The sequence below is a fragment of the Silurus aristotelis genome, assembly GCF_946808225.1.
Source record: "Silurus aristotelis genome assembly, chromosome: 12".
Lineage (NCBI taxonomy): Eukaryota > Metazoa > Chordata > Actinopteri > Siluriformes > Siluridae > Silurus > Silurus aristotelis.
In genome coordinates, this window is record NC_139585.1 from 22,858,449 (window position 1) to 22,880,374 (window position 21,926).

General features: G+C 40.9%; 2 protein-coding genes across 8 annotated transcripts in view; one reads left to right on the forward strand and one right to left on the reverse strand.

Annotated features, from left to right (window-relative positions):
- The first annotated feature begins 5,997 nt into the window (after positions 1-5,997).
- On the forward strand, positions 5,998-20,763 carry nrbf2b (nuclear receptor binding factor 2b). Its single transcript, XM_083557014.1, has 6 exons — positions 5,998-6,205; positions 9,725-9,809; positions 10,052-10,092; positions 10,360-12,011; positions 12,092-13,253; positions 19,991-20,763. Exons 1-4 carry the CDS (start codon positions 6,176-6,178, stop codon positions 10,969-10,971), a joined length of 768 nt encoding a protein of 255 aa, XP_083413140.1. The 5' UTR covers positions 5,998-6,175; the 3' UTR covers positions 10,972-12,011; positions 12,092-13,253; positions 19,991-20,763.
- The window catches only part of jmjd1cb (jumonji domain containing 1Cb), a 143,854-nt gene continuing 142,454 nt past the window's right edge, over positions 20,527-21,926 (reverse strand). For all 7 annotated transcript variants that reach the window (XM_083556871.1, XM_083556870.1, XM_083556869.1 and 4 more), the window contains one exon: positions 20,527-21,583. In XM_083556871.1, the coding sequence (XP_083412997.1) occupies positions 21,488-21,583 (96 nt within the window). In that variant the 3' untranslated portion in view covers positions 20,527-21,487. The remainder of the gene's footprint in view (positions 21,584-21,926) is intronic.

Here is a 21,926-nt window from a genome sequence, read left to right on the forward strand (position 1 = left end):
CGGCTTTATACTGCAATTCAGTGCGAACAATTTTACATTCGTGTCTCCATCTGTGAACAGTTGATAGCTGAACGTAACTTTTTTTTTCATGAATTCATGTTAAAGGATTTCCTGGGTACACAATTACACCATTTGAACACACAGGTTACAGTTACAAAAGGGAATTACTTACATTAATTACTTTGGTGGCATCCAGGTGTGGTTTTATTTTGAGTCGGGTTCCTCTCGAGGTTTCTTCCGTTATATCGTCTCAGGGAGTTGTTCTTCACTACCGTTTCATGATTTGCTCATCATTTATTGTGACCTTTATAAGCAGTATAATTCTCTGTCATTAGTGATAAAGAAAAACCCCAAACGATAAAAAAAAAAAAAAAACGAAATGAAAACATGATTTATTGTCGAGTTCAGGATCACCGACACTGAGTTTGAGACTGTGACCTCTTTGATTATTTCGCACTCTGGCATCATGAACTGCAGCGTGGAAAGTGGAAAGTATGAATTTCAGATGTACATGTTTCTGTTAAGCTGCTTTGTGACAGTGTCCAAGTTTTAAAGGGCTTCCAAAATGAAATAATATTGAATTAAAATAATGATTATGGCACAAGCCTAAGATTTTGAATAATTACCATTTGAGAATGTTTTCACAACCAGGTTTGATCATTTCATTTGAAATAAAAAAAAAATAAAAAATTTGTGTAGGAACCACAAAAAATACATTATACAACGTTGACACCTGACCAATAGGTGTGTATGATGCGCATTTTGAACATCCCATTCACGTTTAGATTTTAAATTATGCTTGTGGAGGTTTAGTGCTCATTTAGCTACAAAGGTGTTAGTAAAGTCAGGTTCTGATGTATGTGAGGTGAGGAGGCCTGGGGTGCGGTCACGTTCACATTGATCCCAAATAGGGTTTAATAGGGTTGAGGTCAGAGCTCTATAGCAGGCCACTCTACTTTCTGAAGATCTTTTACTCCAAATCATGTGAAAACATATCTTCATAGAGCTGGCTTTGTGCACAGGGACATTGTCATGCAGGAACAGGTTTCAAGTGAAGGGAAAATGTTATGCTCCCACATCCATAGACATTCTATGCAATTGTGTGCCTCTAATTTTGGGGCAACGGTTTACTCAAAAAAACATATGGCTAAAAAAGTCAGGTGTCACGATACTTTTGCCTATATAATGTATATTACAGTTGCTATTCTTGCATATATCAATGCATTTCTTTACACTGATTATTTAATAATATATATATATTTTTTTTTTAATTATAAAAGAAATAAAATAACATTTTACTTTCTTTTTATTATGTGTGATATAATAAAAAAAAACCACTGTGATATGTGTAAATAATTTAAAAAATGCATATACTCTACTTGATGGTGCTTGCGGATCATGGTTTCTCCCTGCAGCAGAGCAAACTCACCTCATCACCACAAGATTGACTTTAGCGCTTCTCTTTGCTTTGACACACTTACGCCGAAATGCATCCATCTGTTGAGAATGAGATTTATTCTGGATTCTAAAGAATATTTTCATATTCAGATTTCATTACCATCGCTCCAATCTGTAGAGTTATGACTCTAATAATACCAACAGTATTGCGAATGTATCTTTCTCCCAGCAATATAGAAAAGCCATTTATGGAATGAATCATTAGCATTATGAGTTATGTTCAATGCACAGCCTTTTTTTTTTTTTTTTTTTTTGTCGTTGTTGTTCATTTTCCTGCCGAAATGCCATGGGAATTATTTAACAATTGAATGTCATAACGATTTGTGGTAAAATTTCAAGATATACGGTATGTCAGTCTCTGGAGGAGATTCTATCTCTCATATTTCGTATATAGCAACAAGAGAAAGTGTGATTCATCTTTTCTTATCGCAGCAGTTTACTCTCAAAAGTTACTTGTGGTTACCAAAACATTTGGTTATACAAACTAGAGGTGGCCTTTTTTGCAAAAAAAAAAAAAAAAAGAGTGTTATGTGTCATGGGTATGGATATAACCGTTTAAAGATTGGGTTTGTATGTAATAGTGCACCAATTGCCTTTTTCTGGAGGACTGAAATAATTCATAATAGTTTCATAATAATGCGACAAGTAAACAGGTCTTTTCCAGAAACCTCGATTTGACCTTGCGGTCACCTAAAGTTCATAAAGTGAGTGTCTTGTTAGCAGGCATGAACCACTTCCTCCTTTTCACAGTTCTAATAAAAATGCATTTGTTTCAGAATCATTTCTGGGACTAAATTGCAGAAACGTTTTTTTTTTTTATATAAAAAACAAAATTATTCATACAAATTTTAGGAACTGTGATCTAACTTTACTATACAGAATATCTCTAAGTAATTTATAATAAAAGACCAAGTTAAGTTTGGATGACAGAAAGTTATTAGTATTGAATCCTCTGGAGAGTAAGTGGAAAACCTGACAGTGGTGCAGAAGCTGAGAGCAGCACGCTAGCCAAACGTGTGTCGTGTAAAGAAAGAAATATTTGTCGAGCACATTAACTCACCAAGGGGTTCCCATTGTAAGCCAGGGGAGTGCCCGCAAAAGCCCCACACATTCCCCTTTTTTTCTCTTTAGGGACTGCCTGTGTGGGAGGTTGTGTGGGCTTCCCAATACAGTGGCTCTTAAGCAGACAGGAACTTTCCTGTGCGTTTCTTCAACCCAGAAACGGCCGGCCTAAGCACAATCCCGCCATCAGGACAGAGGCGAGAGTGGAGGACAAAGAGGAGAGCGGCGTACAGAGCGTGGGCTGGAGGATCCTGTCTCTCAAGGAGTCCCGGGGGCTCGGGAGCAGAGCTGGCTCATCATTACTTTTCAGCCAGGTGAAAGCCACGTCCTCCTACACCCAAATTCCACCATATTCATGCCTGTCGACCTCCCAGCTGTTGGACAGGGCGCTGTAAAAGCCAAGACAGCAGCCGAGGAGTGGAGGGGCTCCGAGCAGTGTGGGCAGATGCTTACTGTCGAAGTTAATGCAAATGAGCTCTATTATCCAAAAGATGATTTCCACTTTCCACGCTGCTGTTCATGATGCCAGAGTGCGAAATAAACAAAGAGGTCACAGACTCGAGCGCAGTGTCGGTGATCCTGAACTCGACAATAAATCATGTTTTCATTTTGTTTTTGTTTTTTTTATTGTTTGGGGTTTTCTTTATCACTAATGACAGGGAATTATACTGCTTATAAATTTCACGATAAATAATGGTAGATGAGCAAAAGAAAGCCAGTTTTGGAGAGAGAGAGAGAGAGAGAGAGAGAGAGAGAGAGAGAGAGAGAGAGAGAGAGAGAGAGAAAATGAGAAAGAGACAGAACAAGACCATTTCTATTCCCCTGTACATTTTTTTTTTCAATGAGTTATGACTCGATTCACATTTGTCTGTTGGCCCGCTGGACACCCACGGAGTTCCTCTGAGCTCTTTATTCCTGCTTGAACACATTGTGCTGAGAACAGAACCGGCTTTGCACAGGACTCATTAAATCAGGATATTCATGTGAATTCCAGAGACCCAGAACAATTCAAGTCTCATGATTGTCAGAGAACTCACATGTCCAGATGCTGAGCCGGTTATGCTTCACAAGATTAAGTAACATGCAGGTACTGTTTGCCCCCGTCTAATACTACAGGCCATGACAAGGGCGCAAAACTTTGAAGAAGCTGCTTAGTCTTAGAAAAGGCTTGGTATAAGGAGACATGGGCAAATGTTTGTGGACACCTGACCATATTGCGTTACTTAAACTTCTGTGACAGACAGACAGACAGACAGACAGACAGACAGACAGACAGACAGACAGACAGACAGACAGACAGACAGGCAGGCAGACAGACAGATCTCATACAAAAATTCACAAATCACAGAAGAAAGCAGCATCAAAATAATTGAATCAGCAGAAAAAAATTTTAAGAGGAAAAAAAATTTTAATAAGTCGATAAATTGTAGTAAGAAATAATAAATAACTGTCATCAACAACCCTTTAAGTAAATGTAAATGACGTCACAAATATGAACAAGAGATATGACGTGAAAAAGGAACTTCCTATCCCACTTTATATTAGAAACAAAATTGCCTTTTTATACTAAACCATTAGAATTTTCATCAGTGTTATGGTTTACATAAGTTTGTACTGCAACCTCCTGAGCTAACTTAGTAAGGGGCAAACTCACCTGACACAATGCCTGGCTTAAACTAATACACTTGTGGCTGAAGGAATACAAAAAATCACCACAGCCAAGCTTCAAAATGTAGTGGAACGCCGTCTTGGTAGAGTGGAAGTTATTAAAACAGGTAAGTACGACTGGCTTCATGTTAATGCAGATGTTTTTTTATTTCAAACTGTTAGTGTCTTAATACTTTTGGTGATATAATGTATGTGCATAATGATGGCAAATTGCTTAAAAAGTGCTATACAGTAAAGTTATAACGACACAGTAAAGCTTTCATTCTTATTTTCATTACCAGTTTCATGTTTCATGGCCCCGTATGTGAGTGTATGTGGAAGAGTCACTGACCTGTACCTGAGATTACTGTACTCTCTAGTAAATAATTACCAGAAACTTGACTAAAGCATCCAGCATCGGTCAACACAAACAAAGCACTCAAGCGGATGACATCATCTGATAAAAAACGACCACAGTGCTGCATTAATGTGGCTGCGTTGCTTTGTAAGGAATTTCCAGCCACGGAAACATAACAGCTTTGCATACCGAGCTGAGGACTTCGCGCCTGTTATCAGATCTGTGGTTTTACATTTAGCACTGAATATCACTTTTATTTGTGAATTTTATATTTTTATGCACGTTTTCACTGCTCATTTAATTCAGGGGCTGTCGATCTTAAACACCTGGATAATCCACGGACACTCTGTACACAGTCCCAGTAACGCAATAAACATTAGTAGGGTTAGTTAAACACAGTGTTAAAAAGTAATACACAAGCCAGAATTCACTCGTCTCAGAGATTAGGAGCTAAGTTTCCATGATGGACAATGATGTCTCCATGACTGTTTGTCTCATTTCAAATGAAACATAGGCATAGAAATCTTAAAATAATATAATTTGTAATATATGTAGTGTGATCTACTAATGAGTGTGTGGTTTATTGTTATTACACAGCAAAAATTCCCTACATTAATATGCGCAGAGATGTTCGGCTGGGGATTTTATTGTATAAAGAATGTAGACAGGAAGGATTCACTAATAGTTTGGTTAATGGAGAAAGGTAGACGTTTTTTTTGCCCTTTTTTCTTTATTGACATAAGATTTTTATTGTTGAAAGAAAAACAGATCAAAATAGTTTTCTTTCTAATTCTTCCTGGTGTTTTGTCTATTATATTGGAATTTCACTTCATAAAAATGGGACAGGGGCATTAGTAAGATTTGACACTGATGGTTCGTTCTATTTTCGAGGTTTAACCCTCTATTTTCGAGGTTTTTCCCATGGACCCTTGATCCATGGAACAGGATTTGAGTCTTTTATTTCATGTAACACTAGAGCATACAGTTTGGAGAATGTGGGTTAAGATGTTGGACTTTTGTTTAGAAGGTTGTGAGATCAAATCCCACCATTACTAAGCTGCCACTATTGGGCCCTTCCCGAAAGGCCTTATCATTGTATGTGGCTCCGGATAAGGGCGTCTGCCAAATGCTGTAAATGCAAATGTAGGAGAATAGTTGGGAGGTGAACACTTGTCTATAAATGTGAAGGTCAGGTGTCCACAGATTGCTTGGAATAAACACAGGCCTGTTTTTTCGTCACTAGTTCATGCTACAGGGTAAAACAGAGCTCTGGCGCACCCTGGTGGTAAACGTGAACAACTGCAGCTTTGAGGAGCAGTAAACCAAATACCAAATTATCAATTTAATTTAGTTTTTTATGTGTTGAAATGTATTAAATGTATACAATTTATATAATTATACCAAATTTGAAAGATTCTAAATAAAATAAATCTAAGAATTTCAAGCCAATAGTAGACAGGAAGTGACGCCAGTACTACGGCCACGTCATATGCGTGCGTCCGTGTGTGTTTTTCTACTGTGTTGTTGTCAAAGAAGGAACAATGTTGATTGCTGCTGGGATTTATAGTGTGACGTCACGGTGGGCCACTGAGCGCCTTTGAACATCAACACCACACTCTAATGTAGCCCAGACGCGTGGAGAAGAGAAGCATGGAGGTGGTGGACAGTCCGGTAAATCTGGTGAGTTTCTCTCTGTTGCTCCAGGTAGCATTAGAACTGAGCTTCCCGGTGGTCGGTTCCCAAGCAGCGAAAACAAGTGCGCTTCGTAGTGTGTAGAGTCTGAAAGTAGTGCCCTTCTAACTGGGGGGGGTTTAAGGGGTCATTCGGGTTCAGGCGTGAATTAGTGGCTAGTTCACTTTATCGCACGCGCTAGCTGTGAAGCCATGGCGCCCTGAACAAAGCGGCTTGAGGTGAGTCATGAACGCGCGCCTGAGTGTACGTGTGCGCGCCTGAGGGTGCGTCTTGGGGTGGGTGTGCGCGCTTGAGTGTGTACGTGTGCGCGCTTGAGCGAGCTTCTTCCTCTCTCAGCTCATATATCACTTCTGTTTTTATCTCCTCATCAGTCCATCATGGCCTCTGTGTGACACATATCGTAGTATATATATTTTTTTAATCTATCTATCTCTATCTATCTATCTATCTATCTATCTATCTATCTATCTACACACATACACACACACACACACACACACACACACACACACCTATATTGACTTATGTAGACTGTACAGATGCATGTTCAACCTGTCAGCCCTGTTCCTAATGTCCAGCCAAACAGGAAGTCAGCTGCGGTTTGTGTCTCTCTCTTCCGGTCACACCAGAGACCACCAGGACTCCCCACCTACAACTCCAGAAATCACTCAGAGTAATAATAGAAACCCCCAGGGTCTACTTTCTTATACCCAAATTCAATTCACCCAATTAAATGTATTTGTAGAACACGTTTTCCAATGCACACTATCATGGAGCCGCTTTATTGAGCAAGTGAACGATTTGTCCTCAAAGTCGATGTGTTGGAAGCAGAAAAAATGGGCAAGTGTAAGGATTTTGACAGAGTTTAATAAATTGTGATGGCTAGAAGGCTGGGTCACAAATATCTGTACTTTATTCAAAGCTAACAACAAGCACAAGAAGGCAACAGGAAGTCTGAGGTTAATGTGGAGGAGACAGAGGGAGTCAGTGATGTAAACATGACTTAGACATTTCTGATCATCATCAACATTTCTCTGCTTGTGTTTTATATGGTGGATGTTCAGCCTGGATACATTCGTTGTGTAAAGTACATGTGAGAGCTCAAACTTCTTAACTTTAACTTGAGTGAAAAAGTGTAGTCAGTGCTTCAAGTCTTTCAAAACATAAGTATCTGCACTTCTGAGTGAAGGATGTGTGTACTTTTACCATCTCTGGTGTTCAGTATCTATCAAAACTGGTCCAAATTGCAGTACTAAGCCATTGTAGTACAGTGTTTTATAATAAATTACAGTCCAATTCATCTAGATCAGGACATCGGGCTGAGGAGGATATTGCCCAAGGCAACTTTGAAGGACTTGCAAACCTTTTATAGTTCGGACTGGTCAGTGTGCATGTGACAAATCTCCCAAGCTTTACAAAATGTTGGCCTGTCTGGCAGGGTGGCAAGAAATGAGCCTTTCCTTAAAAAGTCTTGTTTGCACTATGCAGAAACACATCTGGAAGACTTTAATGTCATCTGGAAAAAGGCTTAAGGATAGAAAGGTGAATATCTTCGAGGGCCAAGACTTAAACCCCTCATGGACGGACTTGAAGAGATTTGGAAAGTCCAGTCTGCTCAACCAAGGAATTTCACTGAGCTTGAAAACTTCTGAAAGGAGGAATTGGCGAATTTTCCTCAATCTAGGTGTGCAAAGCTAGTACAGACCAAGGGTGTAAGAAAAAATCGATACACATGAATATCGCTATATTATTTTTTTTGCAATACTGTATCGATTTTTCCAAAATGCAATATCCATATTTAAAATCGATTTATGGCAGTTGTTTCTTTTTGAGTTTATAATCAGCAGTGTTCTTATCTCTGAACCTGAACAGTCACAGGAAGTACTAGCACAAAGGCACGCCGATAATATTAGCGTTAATATCCACCTGTTTTCTAGGGCGCCGCTGTAAAACGGATTAGGGGTAAAACTTCCACCAGACATAATAGCAGCGTTGACTGGCTCGGGAACACGCGCACGGACGAGCATATGGTTGTGTTCTTAACGTCCGATTCCTTCAAATTAGATCCTATACCTAAAATAAGAAATATCCCAGTATACCACTTTGCTTACAATATCGCAATGTATCACAAAATATCGTATCGTGGCCCCTGTATCGGGATGCGGATCACATCGCCAGATTCTTGCCGATACGCAGCCCTGGTGCAGACATATCCCCAATGCAATTTTAAAGGGGTATGATTATGTATGTGTTTATTATCTTACACGTGTGTGTGTGTGTGTGTGTGTGTGTGTGTGTGTGTGTGTGTGTGTGTACACAATCACTAGATACAGTGATTGGCTTTATAACCTTTTCCAGACTGATAGATCTCAATTACTTTCTCTCATTTGTTTCTGAATTTCTTTGGATCTTAGCATGATGTGTAGCTTTTGAGGAACTTTTGGTCGACTTCACTTTGTCAGGCAGGTCCTATTTAAGAGATTTCTTGATTGTGAACTGGTGTGGCAGTAATCAGGCCTGGGTGTGGATGGAGAAATTCAACTCGGGTGTGATGAACCAGAGTTTTAACAGGGGGACAAACACTTTTTCACACAGGGCCATGTAGTTTTGGATTTTGTTTTCCTTCAATAATAAAAAGCTTCATTTTAAAACTGCATGTTGTGTTCACTTGTATTATCTTTGACTAATATTGAAATTAGTTTGATGATCTGAAGCATTAAAGTGTGACAAAACACTAAATATAAAAGTACAATTCTAGTGATTTATAGAAATAATAGAATATGGAATGTACAGTGAACTAGAACTATGTACAGTAAATATTAGACTTCCTTTGCAATTTAGTTATTACTTTACGCTTTCACTTACATTAGAAATAAAGAAATATGTAGGCATGAGAACGGGTTTAAGAGCATGTGATCTGACCACATATCAGTGTTGTAATAAGTTATGCCACAACACACTTTTCAGCATTGTGTAACTCTGACTGACTGACTGACACTTGGACTTTAGACTCAGACTTTAGAAACTGAAGGTTTACTATTTACTTTACTCACAGTAAATAGTGTACATTTTAAAATTGTAATTAAACTTTATTACTATCACAAGTATTATTTAGTATCAATCATTTCAGTCAAATCAGAACCCTATTAGCTTTTTATGTAGTTTTTTTCCCCCTTTCTGTTTACGTGTGTGTGTGTGTGTGTGTGTGTGTGTGTGTGTGTGTGTGTATGTATGTGTGTGTATATATATATATATATATATATATCATGAATCCTGTAAATGTCTAAGTGCTGTGATTTCCCCCTCCTCCTCCTATACTCCCCACATCTAATGTACTCTTGCACCTCTCTCTCTCTCTCTCTCTCTCTCTCTCTCTCTCTCTCTCTCTCTCTCTCTCTCTCTCTCTCTCTCTCTCTCTCTCTCTCTCTCTCTCTCTCTCTCTCTCTCTCTCTCTCTCTCTCTCTCTCTCTCTCTCTCTCTCTCTCTCTCTCTCTCTCTCTCTCTCAGGCCCATCAGCAGTGCAGGAAGGCAGACCGTTTGCTTGCTGCTGGGAAATATGAAGAGGCTATCTCATGCCACAGAAAGGCTGCAGGTTAATTATGTTTTCGCTATCAGTTATATGATGATGTCCCTCACAGGTTTGTATATATGTGTAGGTCATGAGTGAGTGACGAGTGAGGCACCGTTTCCATGTTTGGGAAGAGCAGGAAGCTCAGCAGCTGTAGAGTGTTTGCAAACAATTAGAGATTGTGTCTTTGATGTATTAGAAGTAATCTTAGTATAAGGAGTGAACCATGTGTGAAGTTTAGCTTCTTTTGTGTGTGTGTGTTTCAGAACTGCTGAAGGAGGGCATGAAGCTCACCGAGTGTGAACAGGTGAATTGCTCTTCATATGTATACCGATGGATAGATGAATTGGATGGATGAATTGATTGATTAATTTGATTTTTTGTATATCTATGTAGACTGGTAACCAGTGCAAGAAACCATTTCTTTAGTTTTTAGGAAAATAACCTCAAATTACCTACAATGTTCAAATGTTACACAAATGAAACAATTGGCAACCCCTGACGTAGTATCTTTTTAGCACCCGGTTCTTAAGTGTCTATCGAGTGTTTTGAGTGAACCAGTGATGTTTCCTAGGCTCGCCTGTCTTTAGAGCTGCAGCTAAACAGTCATGTGAAGCAGCAGCGGTTGATCGAGGAGCGCTGGAGGAGAGCAAAGCGGGAAAACAAGCCCAGAGTGCTTCAGGTGCCCCCTCACTCGTCCTCCGAGTCCGTCCCTGAGCTGAGCTCCTCCTCCTGTCCCGAGCGCGAGTACGACACCTGGCTTTACCTGCTGAGAAACCGAAGCTCAACCGGCGCTGCTCTTGAGCCGACCTCGGGCACCAAGGCCCTCAAAGACGACAAGACACGCCTGGAGGAGCAGCGCACCACAATCGAGGACCTGCGCCAGCTCCTGGAGCGCCTGTTAGCCGAGAACGAGCGGCTGACGAAGGAAAACGATCGTTTGCGCCAGGAGAACGCACGCCTGCGCAGGGAGAGCGATGCCGACACTCACCTGGTGGACAGCTCAGAGCTCTGGCATTTTCCTTCAGCACCTGACCAGCGCAATCCTGCGGGTATCACCATTCCACACCTGCCCCCACTCGAGATGCCCCCTCACGAGATCCCTCTAGAGGAACTGCCCGCGCTCGAGCTCCCCGAAGACATCCAGCACGAGCTGCAGGAGCTGCTGGATGGAGAGAAGATGTGAGCAAACACACACTCGCTCACCAAAAGGGAAAACCGAAACAAACCGGCGGCATCAGCGCAGTCGCGCCGCTCAAGTATTTCCATCTTGTAATTAAAATCTAAGGAGAATAAATCTCTCATGGTTAAAGCCGTGATCTTCTGACCAGCTCTGAGAGCGCATGACTGAGTCATGTCAAATATCAAAGCCTGGATTTCACCTGGGCATCTCAAAGAACCCACTTTATCCCAAACACGGACAGCTAACACTGTGAAGTGTGTGTGTGTGTGTGCGCGCGCGAGCGAGAGAACATGCATGTGTTTTTTAACGACGAATTCATTTTTTTCCCGATTTCGTTATTTCACGGCGGCATGCGGGAAAAAGCACGAACTCGCATCTTCACCGCCACGGATCGTGTCCCGACGTTTCCGCCGTCTCCCGACTCGGTCCTGCTCGAGATGCAGAGAGAAGATCAGAAACCTGTGTCACGACGTCTGCACTTTGAACGGTTCCTGTGGCCGCGGGAAAGAAGGAAAATACACAAAACCAGCCAAGCAATAACACATGCTCCTGTTCCCACTGTGGTTTTTTTTTTTCCCCTTTTCTCTTCAGAACTTGTGTTTTTGTCTTCGATTGTTTTTGTGTTTTTGCGCAGGAGCCTCGTATCCAAACCCGCTCGATCTCAACGGACGAATCTCGAAGCTTTTCCCAATCAAGTTCGTTTCGTGTTCGTTTTAACCCGGTTGTTTTTTTCGCGTTTGTTTCGTTATTTCTGACGTTTGTACTGTAATCAATCAACTAATCACACAGTTAATATATTTTCAGGTATAACTTGTGATTTCCGACTTTGAATATGCAGGAAAAACTTTTGAATCTCCACACAATTGTACGGGACGGAACCATGAGTCGGCGTCACGCCAGTCGCACTGATGCGGAACAAATCCACTCTCCACTTGTGCCACACGTGAAAGGAAAAAAAGACACTCTGAACTCTTTTTAACGGGGCGTAGAGACGTGTGTGTGTGTGTGTGTGTGTGTGTGTGTGTGTGTGTGTGTGTGTGTGTGTGTGTGTGTGTGTGTGTGTGTGTGTGTGTGTGTGTGTGTGTGTGTGTGTGTGTGTGTGTGTGTGTGTGTGTGTCATGAGGGAATCAAATCATTTCATTCAACATTTTTTGCAGATGAAATCCGGATGCATCTCAACCATTTCACTTCTCTGTGTGTGTGTGTGTGTGAGATTGTGTGTAACAAAGTCATCTGATGAGCATGTAATGTTTTGTCCTGCATGAATGGCAGTTCTCTAAAGTGTATGATCGTTCACTTATTATTATAAAGAAGGATTTATGTCTTCGTTTGCTCGTTTAATCAGATTTTGTGTTTTGTATAATGACATTCGAGAGTGAAAATCAAATAAATACCGTAGATCTGCAAAAGTTCTTTTATTATTATTTTTTTTATATATATATATATATATAAAAAAATCCTTGTATTGTCTCCCTCTAGTGTTCGATCGGTGTATTACATTATTTACATTACCAAAAAAAATCACAGTGCATGCTTTTGTTGTGCTGTTTGCATATAAAAATTAAGGCATTCAAGGCAATTGTTGCCAAGGATTGTGGGTATCTTTTATGGTCAAATATGTTTCAAAGAAATAACTCTAGTAGCAAGCGAAAAAAGCAATTCAAAACATTTTTTATATATAAATTACATGCATTTAAAAATGTAATGTCTGAAGTAGGGAAATCATGTCATGCATATTACCATAGACACTTTTCTCTGTGGGGACAATTATATGGAGTCGGAAATGTTTCTTTTTTTTATATGTCATGTCCTCCTTATGCACACCAGTATTGGGACAGATGACTTTTCCAAACCATACATTGTTCTCAGACTGTTATCACAAAGCTGGGCCACGCAACTCTTTAGGATGTGTTCGGATGCAGGAGCATGACATTTTTCCTTTCACTTGAACAAGGAGACCCACAGTTGTTCCAGCATGATGATGTTCCTGTACACAAAGCCAGCTCCATGAATCTATGCTTTATATGGGTTGTAGTTGAAGATCTTGAATGGCCTGATATAGAGTTCTGACCTCAACCCTGTTGAACACCTTTTGAGCTGAACTGGAACATTCGACCTCCTCACTTCATCTACATCAGTTCCTGATTTTGTGGCTGAATAAACACAAATGTCCACAAGCACACTCCAAAACCATCTTCCCAGAGAAGCGGAGGTCATATGGTGAGGTGTCCACAAACCTTTGTATAATGTAGTTTTATCAGCAGGAGTATGTGTTGAAGGCAGAGGTGGGAAGTAACGAAGTACAAATACTTCGTAAGTAGATTTTTTCGGTATCAGTACTTTACTCCACTATTCATTTTTCAAACTTTTTACTTTTACACAAATATCTGTACTTTTTACTTATTACATTTTCAAAACCGGTTCACTACTTTAGTTTTAATCCATTGATTTGGTGAAATTTTTTTTTTTTTCACTGTGCGCCGATTTCAGCTGAACAACCGATTTCCTGTCATTGCCTGTCTTTTTCAATCCACTGGTGTATAAAGTCCTGACTCTCACTCACCACAGATGTAGACTAGTTTATGGAGCTAAGAATCAGCAGGCAGAAGGCTGTAAGAAGTTTGGGGTTATTGTGGGTGAGACAGAGGGAGTCAGTGATGAGAACATGACTGAGAACAGACACATTCCTGATCATCATCATCTTTTCTCTGCTTGTGTTCTATATGTGGATCGTCAGCCTGGACACATTCATTAGGTAACATTTTTTAATTAGTTTTGTATTAAAAAAAATATATATATATATATATATATACACAGTGGAACCTCGGAGCTCGCGAGGGTTAGGGACCAAGACCGGTCGCGACCTCTTGATACGCCCCTTCCAACCCAGTAAAAACCCAAAGAACACTATACGAAATCGATTTAAATGAGTAAAAAACACTATTTCACTCCATAACACTTAATTATTAGACTATTTTAACAATACTTTATGTAAATTAACAGCAATTACAATGCTTAATTAAAAAAAATTAAGTACAGGTACAGTAAAGTATGCAGTAGAGAAGTACAGTATAATAATCCATAATAAAAATAGTTTTAAAGCATTTTTTAGACAATTTTAATGAGATAAACCTTGATTAGAAATGTTAAAACTAGCGTTTTGAGCAGCTCGCGGTTGCTCACGAGCCGATCTGAATGAGAGTCGCGAGCATGCGAGGTCGCGAGCGCTGAGGCCGCGAGCTCCGAGGTTCCACTGTATTTATATATTTGGCTGTCAAAATTTAAATTATTTTAATATTTTGACTTAGATATAAAATAAATAAATTAACTCCAGATAAAAAATATTTTTAATCAGTAAACCTTTGTTTTATTTCTGAGTCTCAAATCAAACACCAAAATCCGCCATGATTCTCAAAATTTACCCTCTGGGTGGCGTTTTGTGTGTTTTTCCCTCATAATAGCGACACGAACTTAAATTACTGTCTTTATTGATCGTACAGATAAAAACAATCTTCTTCTTCCTCTTCTTTTTCTTCTTTCGGCTGCTCCCATTAGGGGTCCCCACAGCGGATCATCCGTCTCCATACCACCCTGTCCTCTACATCTGCCTCTTTCACACCAACTACCTGCATGTCTTCCCTCACCACATCCATGAACCTCCTCCTTGGCCTTCCTCTTTTCCTCCTACCTGGTGGCTCCATCTTCAGCATTTTTCTACCAATATAATTCATGTCCCTTCTCTGCACATGTCCAAACCATCTCAATCTCGCCTCCCTCACCTTGTCACCAAAACATCCTACATGTGCTGTCCCTCTAATAAACTCATTTCTAATCTTGTCCATCCTCGTCACTCCCAACGAAAACCTTAACATCTTCAGCTCTGCTACCTCCAGCTCCACCTCCTGTCTTTTACTCAATGCCACTGTCTCTAATCCATACAACATCGCAGGTCTCACCACAGTCCTATAAACTTTCCCTTTCATTCTTGCAGATACTCTTCTATCACAAATCACTCCTGTCACTCTTCTCCACCCACTCCACCCTGCCTGCACTCTTTTCTTTACTTCTCTAACACACTCTCCATTACTTTGCACTGTTGACCCCAGGTACCTGAACTCCTCCACCTTCTCCACCTCTTCTCCCTGCAACCGCATCACTCCACTGCCCTCCCTCTCATTCACACACATGTACTCTGTCTTACTCCTACTGACTTTCATTCCCCTTCTCTCCAGCGCATATCTCCACCTCTCCAGGCTCTTCTCAACCTGCTCTCTACTCTCACCACAAATCACAATATCATCTGCAAACATCATAGTCCAGGGAGACTCCTGTCTGACCTTGTCCGTCAACCTGTCCATCACCACTGCAAACAGGAAAGGGCTCAGGGCTGATCCTTGATGCAGTCCAACCTTCACCCTGAACCAGTCTGTCGTACCTACTGCACACTTTACTGCCATCACACTGTCCTCACACATGTCCTGCACCACCCATCTGTGCATCTGTGGTGCTCTTCCTTGGCATGAAACCATACTGTTGCTCACAGATGGTCACCTCTTCTCTCAGCCTGGCTTCCACTACTCTTTCCCATAACTTCATGGTGTGACTGATCAACTTAATTCCCCTGTAGTTACTGCAGGTCTGCACATCTCCCTTATGCTTAAAGATCGGTACCAGCACACTCCTTCTCCATTCCTCAGGCATCCTCTACCAATCCAGAATCCTGTTAAACAATCTGGGTAAAAACTCCACTGCCATCTCTCCTAAACATCTCCATGCTTCTACCGGTATGTCATCTTCTCAACACACTCTCCTCACTAGTCAACACATTTCCCTCTCCATCCTTTATTGCTCTAACTTGCAGAACATCCTTCCCAGCTCGGTCCCTCTGCCTGGCCAATCGGTATAAATCATTTTCTCCTTCCTTAGTGTCCCTCATATGCCTTTTCCTTGGCTTTCGCCACATCCCTTTTTACCTGCTGCCGCATTTCCTTGTACTCCTGCCTACTTTTCTCATCACTCTGTCGATCCCACTTCTGTTTTGCCAACCTCTTTCCCCTAATGCTCTCCTGCACTTCCTCATTCCACCACAACGTCTCCTTGTCTTGCTTTCTATTTCCAGATGTCACATCAAGTACTTTTCTAGCTGCCTCCCTCATCACTCCTGCAGTAGTTGCCCAATCATCCGGCACCTCTTCACCACCACCAAGCCCCTGTCTGACCTCTTCCCTGAACCTCACACTACACTTTTCTTCCTTCAGTTTCCACCATCTTATTCTTCTTTCAATCCTTTCTTTCCTCCTCTTCTTCTTCGCCTCCAAAACCATCCTACAGACCACCATCCGATGCTGTCTAGCTACACTGTCCCCCGCCAACACCTTACAGTCTCCAATCTCCTTCAGGTTGCATCTCCTACATAGAACATAGTCCACCTGTGTGCACCTTCCACCACTCTTATACGTCACCCTATGATCCTTCTTCTTAAAATACGTGTTCACCACTGCCATTTCCATCCTTTTAGCAAAATCTACCACCATCTGCCCTTCCACATTCCTCTCCTTAAAACCATACCTACCCGTCACCTCCTCATCACCTCTGTTCCCTTCACCTACATGCCCATTAAAGTCTGCCCCAATCACCAATCGTTCTTTCCTAGGGAAAAACAATACATCATTTAAATCTGTAAAATGTCTATAATTTTATATATATATATATATATATATATATATATAAAAGCTTCCTGACTTGACTTGAAGAGGTGCAGTTTCTCCGGTATCACCTCATTAACTGTCCGTGTGGAAACATAGCAAAGGCTCTAAATGATGTCCACACGTCTCTGCACTGATATAGCCTTTATATTTAATCACTGTACATATGCTTACATATATATCACATGCTGTACATATGATACATGTTTAACACCTCCAAGCTGCCAGTTTTGGGCATCTGAGCATGCACTTAACTCACTACTGCTCATTTAGTAAATAAGATCATTAAGAGTCGCTCGGGATAAACACTAACAACAGGAAGTGGCTATATCTCGCTATCTTTGTCTCTCTATTTTCTCTATCTAATTGTCTCTGAGTCTCTTTTAGTAAATGTCTCTGTCTCACTGTATATGTCTCTCTCTTGCTGTCTCTCTATTCGTTTCTCACTCTTTCTAAAGCTGGGTCTGTGTCTCTTTGTCTTTGTCTCTGTCTTTCCTGCTTCTTTACATGTCTAACAAAGTTTTGAGTGTTAAAGTAATGCCATTAGTGATCTATGATGAAAGACTTCCCTGGTTTGATTCTTACCTCTAGTTTCATATTGAACATTATAAGAAGTTTTTAAAAACAGAACAATGAAAGATCATTAAAATTGGTTGCTGGTAAATCATGGTATATCAGTGGTGCAGGTGTTGGAGATGTGGCTCTTGTACCTGAGTCACTTCTCATAGACTTCGAGTTACTGAGAGAATGTACAGGAAGGAGAAGTTTTGACCCTCTACCATCATGATCTAAGAGAAAACACTGGTCTCCTAACTATAGAAAAGCCAAGAGTCCAATAAGCAAAGGCTTGTTTGCCTCTCCTGTGTTGGTGTAATGGTCAGTGAAGTGGTTCCTGCTATCTGACTCACCTGGTTCGATTCCTACCCCTTAGCTTTCCTTTAAATTGTTTAAAAAGTTTTTAAAATGAACCAAAAAAGGTCCTAAAAATCAGGTTCTTGCAGGAGATCCTGTGGCTCAATTGGAAGAGCTTTACCTCTGGGTTGAGAGGTTGCCGGTTCAAACCCCGGCCAGGGCTCAAAGTTAAAAGTGTGGAAGGTTCCGGTGGCCGTAGTGAGGGAGGTGTCAGAAATGGCTGCGTGGAAGGTTGGATGTGGATTCGGAGGGCGTATCCTGAAGCAGGGGGGCAATATCCGGGCATCTGCCCCCCCCGGCGTCTGAGAAGCTGAAAACAGGGGGTTATGAAGCAAAAACGTTAAAAAAAGTATCGACTTAGTTTTGCATATATAGGGAAAAATTCTGCCAAAAACCTATCACCCTCACTTTTTCTGAGGCTGTGAGGCAGCAGGTCTTCATAGCCTTTGTTTACAGTCAACTAACTCATTGCTCACCAGACACTACTTTCCACACAGCTTACCCAGTGTGGGGACAAGCCAGATTTGAACCAGCAACCTCTGCACTCAGAGGCAAGGCTTTTATCACAAAGCCATCAAGTCCCACAACATACCTTCTTTTTTTGGGGGGTTTATCCTTCGTTTCATGCTTCAAAGCAAGAAATTCAGACCAGACAGAAACACAGAAAGCAGGATTCGAACCCTGAACCCCACCAACAGCAAAATACTAGTCTTAACCCACTGAACCATCGGGAAGGAACGGATGCGACGATTGTTTAGAGCAGGTCTTTCTTTTCTTTCAAACCATCAACACAAGAATATAATGCTAAAGACAGACATAGGAAGCAAACCCATAACGTGACTAGCAGGGACAAAGCAGGATTCAAACCCTGATTCACACCATTAGCAAGGCACCAGCATTAACCCACTGAACCATCAGGAAAGACAAGCTGGGAAGCTTGTTTAGAGCAGGTCTATCTTTCTTTTTAACCCATCAAAACAAGAATATGAAGATGTAGGAATCAGGAATTTAACCTACCTCATGACTAGCAGACAGAAAGCCAGGTTTGAACCCTGACCACCAACATTAGCAAAGTACCAGCCTTAACCCACTAAGCCATCAGAAAAAAATAGGATAGGAAGCTTGATTAGAGCAGGTCTATCATTCTTTTTAAACCATCAACACAAGAATTTAACGGTAAAGAAAGATGTAGGAAGCGAAAACATTTGTAAGTAGCACAAGTTGAACCCACATTGTAAATAATAGGAAGAAAGCAGGATTCGAACCATGATCCCCACCACCAGTGAGATAACAACCTTAACCCATTGAACCATCGGTGAGGACAGGCTAGGAAGCTTATTTAGAGCAGGTCTATCTTTCTTTTCAACCCATTAAAAACAAAAATATATCACTAAAGAAAGATGTAGGAAGTGAATCCTGATCGTGACTGGCAGACAGAAAGCAGGATTTGAACCCTGAACCCCACCAAAAGCACGACACCTGATTTAACCCACTGAACCATCAGGGAAGACAGGCCAAGAAGGTTGTTTAGAGCAGGTCTATCTACCTTTAAACCATCAACACAAGAATATAAAGCTAAAGAAAGATTTAGGAAGCAGGAACATAACCTACATCGCAACAAGCAGGATTCAAACCCTGATCCTCACCATCACCGAGGCACCAGCTTTAACCCACTGAACCATGGAAGAGACCAGACTAGGAAGCATGTTTAGATGAGGCACAAGCTTTAAAACACTGAGCGACCACTGCTTAAAAGCATGTGTGCTTTTTGGAGGGTTCATACTTTGTTTCATGCCAGCGCAGTAAGAAAGAAGGCATGTAGGACTGGCTTTGAAACCTTATCACCAGCGTGGACTATATTAAGGACCATGTTCAGGCACAAGCCTTAACCCACTGAGCTACCACAGATGTGCTTGTTTTGGTGGAGTTATCTTTCATTAAAGACCAAGAAATCAATCCAACACAGAAAGGACAGAATTGAAATGTTTTCAGAGGGGGACAAGGTCCAGAAGTTTTATTTACCAACACAGCAACCAGCTCGACCAGGAATCAAACTCTCAAACTCATCCTCATGGGGACCCTGACATTAACCTACTAGGCTATCACATCTATCCATCCATCTATCTATCTATCTATCTATCTATCTATCTATCTATCTATCTATCTATCTATCTATCTATCTATCTATCTATCTATCTATCTATCTATCTATCTATCTATGATGTAAGGTCCAGTTAACAGCTAAAACAGGTAGCAGTAATAACTACTTTTTACTTAAGTACATGTCAGAGCCAAAAAAAAAGTATAATCAGTACTTCAACTTTTACCTGAGTATTTTAAAACATGAGGATCTGTACTTCTACTTAAGTAAAGGATGTGTGTACTTTTGACACCTCTGGTTGAAGGACGAGGACGGCTTGTCCGTGTTTTTAATTCTGTTCCGGGAAGATGGTGGCTTTGTGGTTGGACTTTGGATCTTGAGGTCATGAGTTTAAATCCCTCAATCTCACAGCTGCTTAGTTGTATGATTGAGATCAATGTAAATCAGACGTACAGCTACACATCGTGTCCATCACTTAATAAATGTCGAAGTGAGTGATTTATAAAAGGTCAGATAGTCATATAAAGGGATACGGTAGATCATGACTGTGTGTGTGTGTGTAGCTGTGTTTTCATATCTGAAGCTCATTAATGAATCCACACACACGAAATGAGGTGCAGGAGAGCATCTTGTCTGAGCTGGACAGCGAGTCGGAGAGTTTCGTGGTGAGATAACGATGAAACACGTCCACGAGGAACCGATTAAGACACGCAGTATCAGCTGGATCGACGCAGGTACGTTATGGAGACGTGTGGACTGGAGCACAGACGTTCGGCTTTGGGACCGAAGGAGGAGGTGGAAAAGGAAAGGTTCCGCTCGAGATACGACAGAAGGCGCGTGTCTGATAAATCCATTTTAATGGAAAATGTAAAACCTTTTGAACTTCAATGTACAAAGCATGTAACACTTGCACTTTTAAAATCTGAAATCGAAGCAAGCTGTGTTTTTAAAAAAATACATCAGTGAATGTATATATGTATATATTTACACAGCATAGTAACTCTTTCATTTTTTTTTATCATCAACTTCAAAACTTCACTGTAGTAAATTTTCCAAAGGAAAAAGAAAAAAGAAAAATTTGTATTAAATAAATTACACCTTTTTTTTGTAAATGTCTCCATTTTACAGTGAATACTTCTTCATAAAATGCTGAAGTGTGTTATTCATTTAGGCTTTCTTTACATTATATAACTTTACAATGTTTACAATAGTTTGGCAGTTAAAGTTTTTTTTTTATATTTATTTGTATTTTTTTTTTTTAAGATATGGCATGAGGACTGCGATTTCAGCAACGATTCCCAAAAGTACAGGCAACAGCTGGTGTTCGGATCCCGACTCACAGTTTAACCGTCTCGATGTAGTGAGCTGCGTTCGGATCCTGTTTAGCAAACTGTACAAGTCACATTTACATTTTGATCTAGAACGTAGGAGCGTCGACCTCCTGAAAATAAATACATCATTTTCACAAACACTATACAGTATGAAAAGAAAATAGGGGAATCGAAACAAAAACAAAACGAACCGAACAACAGACAAACGAATACAGTCTGAATAACGCTGGAGCAGCGAATGCCGTGTGCTCGCGGATTAGCTTCAGTTTTTTTTCTGTAAAAATCACAGTAATCCTGATGCGTTTTGGAGCGATACTGCTGTGGCGTCGGTAACAAATAAATAACGTCTGTCTTTTGTTTTTGCGTCTGCTTCTAAAGTCTGCTTGGCACTGGAGGTTCAGGACGTGAAGGTTAGTGTGCATATTCGGGGTTAAGTGATGAAGGCGTGCTGACGGCAGCTTGAGGAAAGGTCATGTGTTCGCCTCGTCTTCCTCCTGAGCCTCACCACCGCACCGCTTTAATGTTCCCACAGCATCCTTTACGCAGTGGTAAAAGATATTCTTGACCTGATAGAAAGAAAGACACAAAGAGAGAGAGAGAGAGAGAGAGAGTGTCAGTGACATTATGGATTGCAGCCAGACTCTGACTCATGTGCTTTAAATAGGCTGAATAGCTGCTGAGACGGGAGAAAAAAGGGCTAAAACGCTAAACTACACAGAAACTCATTAACGGATGCTGTGCACTTAGTGGAGAACGAGAGCCGAAAGACTAACGAGTTCCACGGGCTTCAGGAAAACACAAAGCGGGGAGCGGCTGCGTGCGGCCGGAACAATCTATAGATGCTTGTGAAGAGAGACAGAGCAAAGCGACTTTTAATATAAAACTGAGACATGACGATGATGAAGATGA